This window comes from Oryctolagus cuniculus, chromosome 7 (genome assembly GCF_051225735.1).
Source record: "Oryctolagus cuniculus isolate XC-2025 breed Fujian yellow rabbit chromosome 7, ASM5122573v1, whole genome shotgun sequence".
NCBI classification, from domain to species: Eukaryota; Metazoa; Chordata; class Mammalia; order Lagomorpha; family Leporidae; genus Oryctolagus; species Oryctolagus cuniculus.
In genome coordinates this window covers 60400243-60408118 of record NC_142873.1, presented here as the reverse complement: position 1 = coordinate 60408118, position 7876 = coordinate 60400243, and the positions used below count along the sequence as shown (strand labels likewise).

The 7876-nt window shown below is 51.4% G+C and overlaps 1 protein-coding gene across 1 annotated transcript; it reads right to left on the bottom strand.

Moving 5' to 3' along the window:
* Positions 1 to 433: 433 nt before the first annotated feature.
* Positions 434 to 779, bottom strand: LOC108177690 (dolichyl-diphosphooligosaccharide--protein glycosyltransferase subunit 4). Its single transcript, XM_017346007.4, has one exon. The coding sequence runs from the start codon at positions 716 to 718 to the stop codon at positions 605 to 607; it is 114 nt and encodes a 37-aa protein (XP_017201496.1). The 5' UTR covers positions 719 to 779; the 3' UTR covers positions 434 to 604.
* Between the last annotated feature and the right edge of the window lie 7097 nt (positions 780 to 7876).

Sequence of the window (7876 nt, the reverse complement as noted above, 5' to 3'; positions counted from 1 at the left end):
TTTTCTTCAAAGGAAATGGTGTGGGGTCCGTGCTGTGGCTTAGCATGTAAAAGCTGCCACCTGCAGTGCCAGCATCCTATATGGGTGCCGGTTTGAGTCCCAGCTCTCTGCTGTGGCCTGGGAAAGCAGTAGAAGATGGCTTAAGTAATTGGGCCCCTACATCCACGTGGGAGACCTTGAAGAAGCTCCTGGCTCCTGGCTTCGGATCGGGGCAGCTCTGGCCGTTGTGGCCATCTGGGGAGTGAACCAGCAGATGGAAGACTTCTTTCTCTCTCTCTCTGCTTCTGCCTCTGGCTCTCTGTAACTCTGCCTTTCAAGTATATAAATAAATCTTTTTTTTAAATATAACTATATTTTTATATTGGAGGGGCATTGGGGAGAAGTGGGGGAAAGCAGCCCCTAACACTGGGCCCTAATCAGTGGCAGCTTCTTGTTCCATAGGGTTAAGGAAGACTTTGAGGAAATAAAAGTTGTTTGGAAAACTCCAGGTGTAGTTGCTTTGCATGCTGTGATGGGCAGAGGGATGAAGTGTGGAGGCCCCTCACACCCTCCATGTGGCCTCAGACTATGTCCTGGAGCCCTGAGGGTGGAGAAAGCGCCACTTTCATTCTTGCTTCTTGGGGTTGTTGACGGCCACGTAGTGATAGAGAACGACGAGCAGGAAGAGCGACACGCCCAGCATGTTGGCGAAGATGGCGAGCTGCACGTCCGTGATCATCCTGCCCTGCCCGCCTCGGACCCTACACTGCCTCCACACAGCGCAGAGGGAGACCTGGACCGGAACCAAGTATATAAATAAATCTTAAGAAAAAAAAAAAAGAAATTGTGCAGGAAAGTCTGGTATTTGGCCAGATCAAAGAGAAGCTGCTGGACTTGGATTAGGAGTGGGGTGGGCTCCTGAGCTCTGCCTTTGTGGCTCTTGGCTTTGTGCTCCTGGGAACCCCCTCAGCTCCCCAGGTCACAGTCTGATGCGTAGCAGCTGCAGGCGCTACTATTTTCAGTAACACCCCACTGAAGACTGATCTCTGTGGTCCTCCCTGGCCCACACCTAGGTATGTCCTCTGGCCTCTTCCCCCGGCGTGCAGGCTGAGGGCCACTGTTCATGTTGGCCCTTGGCCAAGAACCTGATCGCCTTGCTCTCCACTCTGACCTCTGGATCTCTTACCACCACCGCCCAGGGAGCAGGGCCAGGGGCCCAGGGTGGGCCTCCTGACCAATCGGACGCTGAGCCCTGAAAGACGAACTCTGCTATCAGATCCCGGGGCCTCTCAGGCTTCCGCTGGGCTTGCCCTTCCGACCCACACCCCTGTCCTCCAGGTTCTGCAGCAAAAGGACCAGCAGAGCTGTGCACACCTCAGGCGAGCCTCCCTCCCTCCAACTGGACACTCTGGGGCTGCGCTTGGTGGGCAGAGAGAGGCAGCCTGAAGACAGAGGGAGAGTGAGCCAGAGGCGGGGCGTGAACAAGCAGCTGCTTCTGCATGGGGAGGGGACAAACTACCGGCAGGTCTGAATGCTCACTGCCTCTGCTGCCACCGCTGCTCCAGGCTGTGCTGGCCTGACCCTCTCCCAGCCCCTCACCACGTTAGAGGTGCAAGCAGCTTCTCTCCTCCTCCTTCTTCAGGTTTTATCCATTTTAAAGGCAGAGTAACAGAGATAGAAAGAGAGAAAGAGAGGGACCTTCCACTTGCTGGTTCACTCCCCCAAATGGCTGCAATGGCCAGGGCTGGGCCAGGCTGAAGCCAGGTGCCTGGAACACCATTCAGTGTTCCCATTTGGTTGGCAGGGGTCCAAGCACTTGGGCCATCTTCCGCTGTCTCCCAGGCACATCAGCAGGGAGCTGGACTGCAAGCAGAGCAGCCAAGACCCTGACTGGTGTTCTGATAAGGATGTTGGCTTTGCAGGCGGTGGCTTAACCTGCTGTGCCGCAATGCCAGTCCCTGCAGGCAGGTTCTCTTCCTAAAAGCCCATGTATCTGGCAAATTCTGAGCTCAGGGCTGTCTCGTCTGCCTGACAGCAGGATCTCATCCACACAGCATTGTGAATCGGAGGCTGCTCTGGTCTTAGATAAGGGTTCACATTCCAGTGGCATAGCCTTAACTTTTCTGAATCTTGGTTCCTTAACTCTGAAGGGGAGCTTGCCTTTCACATCAATAGGTTACTGTGATAGAAAGGTTGATGGAACAATGCAGCCACAAGATGTGGGACCTTGCTCCTGCATCTTCTTTGAGACCCAGAATCCTACACTTGGAATTCTGGAATTGGAAGGTGTCAGGCGTGGTTTTCCATCGCTCCTGCTCAGTGAGGATGATGCATTTTTCACACTGACAACTGTCCAGGCTCTGCATAGCAGTTGGCGACTTGTGCACAGGTCACTGGGCCACTGTCACCTTGACCATAGGCAGTTATTGCAGCCACTCCAACCTCATCCTGGGGGAGAGATAAAAGGGGAAAGAGAGCAGTTAGGAATAGAGGCCACCTGTTAGAGGTGCAAGGTCTTAGAGGGGAGCCTCATAGCCACAGATCTCAACTCAACTTGTATAGGCACAGAGGTCTGTGACTTGCCCAACATCACCCAGGTCTCTCGATTTCTCTCTGCAGGGCTGCCCCACAACAGCCATTGGCTCAGCTGTCTCCAGCCTGGTGACATCACAAGGGAATCAGCCAATCTCTGCAGTCTCTGGCCCTGCTGTGGTGTGGGGCTGTTGTCCCCCACCATGCATCATTACTCCTCTCATCACAGTTTACCTAGAATCCTGGGGGTGTGCAATGGACCAGGCAGAACCAAGTGTTGGTGCTGGGCTCCTGCCACTCCCTGCATGGTCAGGGTAATGGAGGCAGGTGGGGCAGACTGGAGGTGGCTGGTAGGACAAGCACATGGACTGGTATGGTGTCAGCAAGCAGTGGCTTTGGGAAGGGCAGCAGACTGAGGATCCCACAAGGTGTGCAACTTTAGCTAAGGAGTCGGTGTTGGGGGCTGGTTATAGGTGACCAGGTGTTCCCACAGGGAGGAGCCCAGAGACACGGTGGAACCCTGGCACACGTGCATCCACATGGGGTGTCACCCACATCTGATCCCAAGGGCACAGTTTCTGGCGTAAGCAAGGCCAAGGCCTAAGCTGGAGGAATTGGCTGCTAGCAAGGCTCCCAGACATGGGTTCAGACTCCGGGAACCAGGAGGGGCTTAGTGGGACCTAGCTGAAGCTGCCAGTAGGGTCAAATGGTCCAGCTATGGGGAAGGGGACTGTCGACCCTGGGAATGGTGCCGATCATGGGCCTGCTGGGCAGGAGGGCAGAGCCCAGTGGTCCCAGCCCCTCCATCTCATTGTCCCTTTTCAGTCCCCCGGGACCTCTTGTCAGAGCTCACGGCTCCCAGCATTAGTAGATTTGAGGTGAGCTCTCGGAGCCCTCGGGGACACGTGGACCAGTCCCACTTCTCAACTGGCAGGATGACCTTGGGCAATTCCTTGAGCCTCTCTGAGCCTCTGCACCCTGGGAATGACACCCCTGCTGTGCTGTCCATGTGATGTCTTTGTGGGTTCAGATAGAAGCGGCTTGTTCTGAAGTGAAGAGCTTGCCTCACATCTCCCCATGAAGTCCTTCGATCTGCGAGTCCCCCTGGAGCAAGCACCTGGCCCCTGGCTTCCCCTGCAGCCCCCACAGTCTGGAGGGCAGGGCTGTGCCTCCGTGTGCAGACCGAGTGAGAGGACGGGCCGCAGCTGAGGCCAGCCCGCGGGGCCCTGGCAGCCGACGAGGCTGTGAGGAGGGACCAACCTGGCGATGGGTGACGCTGCCAGGCTTTGCCCATCTGGCAGCCAAGCCATTTGCATAAAAACAAAGACAGCTCCAGCGGCATGAAATATTGATGCCCTGGGACTTTTCCTGAGTGGTGTCTGAGTCTCAGGCCGCGAGGGCCTGGCTGCCGGCTGGGGGTGATGGCGCCTCCTGGCTGTTGAGGTTGATTTCTAAAGGCTGCAGGGAGGCGGGGCTGTCAGGCTGCCTAGGAGTCCTCATGGACGCACAGAAGTCTCGGGTTTCAGGTGATACTGACTTTAAGCAAACTGGGTTGGAAAAAACCATATTGGATCAGGTTCTGCCTGGCTCAGGTCCTGGTCTGATGAGGGCAGATGGGCGCTCGGTCCCTTCAGCAGGCCCAGCCTCCCTCTCTGACCCTTGCAGAGAAACCCACTGACCAGATGGCAACTTTTCCAGGTGGTAGAGTGGGGAGCAGGGGTCCCAGCTCCAAGGAGGCTTTTGGAGGGGTGCATTCCCACCAGCCTCCTGGAGGGGGCGTTGTAACAAAAACTGCCACACAGTGCACCAGGCTTGTCCGCACTCCCTCTCCTAACACTGCGGCGATGAGCAAGGTTGCAGGCCAGCACCCCTACCTGCCACAGAGGGAAAGGGAGGGTGCTTTAGGCACAGGCACATTTGGGCGCTCTGTCCTCAGGCAGGGCCAACGCTCTGTTTATCTCTACTTGGGCTTCTCCCAGGAGGTGGGGGTGGTAACAGAATCTGAGCTCCCTTCTCAGCTCTGTCCCCGCAGGCGTTCCTTTCTGGCCCAGACCCCTCCATCTCCATCTGCCAGAGGAGCATGAACATTCAGCTCTAGCCAGCTTCCCACTGCCAGAGCAGGCCAGTCCTAATAGGTCTCTCTCTGTGAGCTCCTCCAGGCCACTGGCCAAGGCTTCCTTAGTTTTGTATCCGTGGCTCCTGGTGCACAGAAGGCACCTGAGCAGCCTTTGATGAAATTAACCGAATCTTGGAGTGTGGGACAGGGCTGAGCCCAGTGCTGGCCAATGGGATGCAGGGAGCATGCACAGGCCCATAGCCAAATCTGTTGGCTGTGGTAGGTACCCTTTGGTGGGGGGAGGGGGCTCCTCTATCTGAACACTCCTGCAGGGGTTGATTGACAGGAGCTAGGGAGCTTCCTTCCTCTCTGGCCAGGAGTCCTCCCCCTTTTCCACGGGAGACCTAGCAAGGCAGCATCTTGGGCTTTTGGTTTTCTGTTTTTGATTTTCTTTTCCTCCCATCTGAAAAGAAATACACATTCACGATGGGAAAATTGTGAAAAATAAGAGTACAAAGAAAACAACTGCGGTGTTCTCAACAAGTTGAGTCATGTCTTAACAGACATCCTTATTCTAAATGTGGCTGGCTCAGCTGGGGGAAGGGCTGGAGAAGTATCCTCCCCTCACTCTTGGAACAAATGATGCTAACCCTGTAGTCACCCGCTCACCCCTCGACTCATGGCGCAAACCCCTTGACCTGGTATTTCCACAGCAGAGACCAGGGAACTAGCAATCACTTTCAATATTTGCTCCACACAGCATGTGATTGTTCCAGTATGCAAATCAGATCTTTCATTCCCATCTTCAAAATTCTTCAATGACTCACCATCTGCCACAGGGCAAAACTGTTGTCTCTGAATATCAGTTCGCCCTTCTTTCTCAGTAACATAATCTTGGCTAGGCACGATGTTGCAAGAACAAAGACCACATTTCCCAGCCTCCCTTGTGGCTTGGATCAGATGACACCAGGCAGGCTCTTGGACACAGGAGCAGGCCTGGCCAACATCAGCTGGTCCAGAGATGCACAAGAAATCCTACATCACTGCAAGCTTGCAGGTGGCCTGTGATGTTACAATAGGTAACTCCTACAGCATCCATCCTTTGGTGCTCAAACTTGGCAGGAAAGTAATAGTCAAATTATTGACCATTCTGTGGCTGATCAGAGCAGAGACACAGAGATAAGAAAGAGAATGCCAACAAGGCAAAGAGACTCTATGACAAACAGAGGGTATATACACACACAAAGGACATGTCATCTGGAAGAGAAATTGCAGCAAAAGGAAGGGGAACATTGGTGTGAAAGCAACTGAGCCCATCAAAGCCTCATCCAGGTGCAGCTCACCTGGCAATCTGCTGACAATCAAATCTGCACTGTGGAAATGGGCACAACAGGCTGGTAGAGCCTGTGTCATTAAGCAAGCCAGTGAATTAATGAACTCCTCTGGGCCACTTTCTCCATGATTCTATAATTTGGCTCCCATGTAAAGGTTGGGGTCAGCTTGAAAAAATTTCTAATCCATTTGACAGATATATTTCTTAGTTCACTTAATTGACATTCTGGTCTTATTCATTGGTCTCTAAGCAAGCTTTGTTAGTGTGCACTGGTGTCCCCAAATCTGACCAAATTTTACTAGGGAATCCTGCTAGATTTTGAGCTTATTAGTTTGCAAGGATGAGGGCTAGACTCTTGCTGGTGGCCAGCTCATCAGAATAAAAGTTGTCTTCAGATGTCCCACCGACTGGACTCATGTAACCTTCCCTATATTAATATCCATGCTTTTTGCATTTCTATAGTTAATATTACTATACAGGCATATGAGTCTCAGGTAATCCCAGGTTTATAACTACTGTTGATTGGTAGGAAAAGTTGGGGGAAGGAGTCATTGTACTTGACCTGCAGAGCCAGAGACTCACTACCTAATGGTATCTTTCCAGTCCTTTGTATCTCACCTAGAAAGATAATCCTGGGATGTTGCTTCAGAAAAAAAATCCTCCAATCATCCACTTCAACCTTCTTGCTTTATAAAGGTGGACACTCAGACTCGGAGGATTCATATAAATTGCCTAAATCCACACAGTCCCCTGAATCCTCCAGATGGGAGGTTTCCCATATGGGAGAGCCCAGATTTGTTCTCACTGTGGTGTGGCTGATGACTCAGGCATGTTGGCCCGAGTGCATCTCCAAGGACAGGAGCTGTGCCTGGGCTTAACCCAAGAACCTGGTGTTGTGTGCATTCATTAGAGTCCCAACATGTGCTGCGGGCCAGCTGGGATTTGAGAGTGGGGAATGGTATGTGCACTCTACCCCTCAGTCCTGGGTTTGGCTGTTTGGGGCTTTCCTTCTGCCATCCGTTCTCCACAAGCTGTGATTCTGGCAAGAGCAATTCACTTACTCGTGCTTCATTACCTGTACTCTCTTTCCAACTGGTCATGCTCCCAGGAGATAATTAAAAAAAAAAAAAAGGCTTTCCTAACTGAAGAGCCATGAAGATTTCTCTCTCCTTTATATTTTCTACTTTATTTCTCCCCTCAAACATGTTTAATTTTGGTTCTAACATTGACTGAGTCCTGAAACTCCAGGAAGCTTTATGCAGAAAAATCAGGAAATGATTTTGATGTAATTTCAGGTCTCGACATGTTTCAGATGAAGCATGCAGAGCTGGGAGTTAGAAGGCCTGAGTTCTCGTGTTGGGTGGCTCTGGCATGTGAAGTGGGTCATTTGGTCTTTCAGGGACCCAGACTGTTCATCTATCAAAGGAAAATGTTGAGCTACTTATATTCTGTAGCTCCATTGTGAACTCACAAACATTTCTTGGCTGCAGAGTTGAGAAACTGGACAGCACTCTTGGATTAAGTGGGCTCTGTCCTTGGTGCTGACACCCTGGGTCACTGGACAGCTTCAGGAAAAAAGAATCATTTTTAGAGAAAGAAGATCCTTAAATTTTTGGCAACTTCTAGTACTTGGACCCTAAGATATTGATCTAAATTATTCATAGATCTGCTGTTAAAGAATTTGATGCTGAACTTTAGGCCAACAGAATGGTTGGGCAATATGTCTTCCAAGAATAGCCTAGTATGTTGATAGCATGATCACGTTCTTAGATTTTCTGGTACTATCCCAATATCAGCTATTCTTTCACAGAGTTTCCATAAACCATTAAAATATCCCCTGAAATTCTAGTGTTTTGTCATTTACACTACATCTTCAAGCTGTATTTTGGCTATGAAAGCAGCTTAAAAATCTTTTTGCCTAACAATGTGTCTAGAATTCTGGCTTTGAAAATATGTCTTTGGCATAGATATAATCT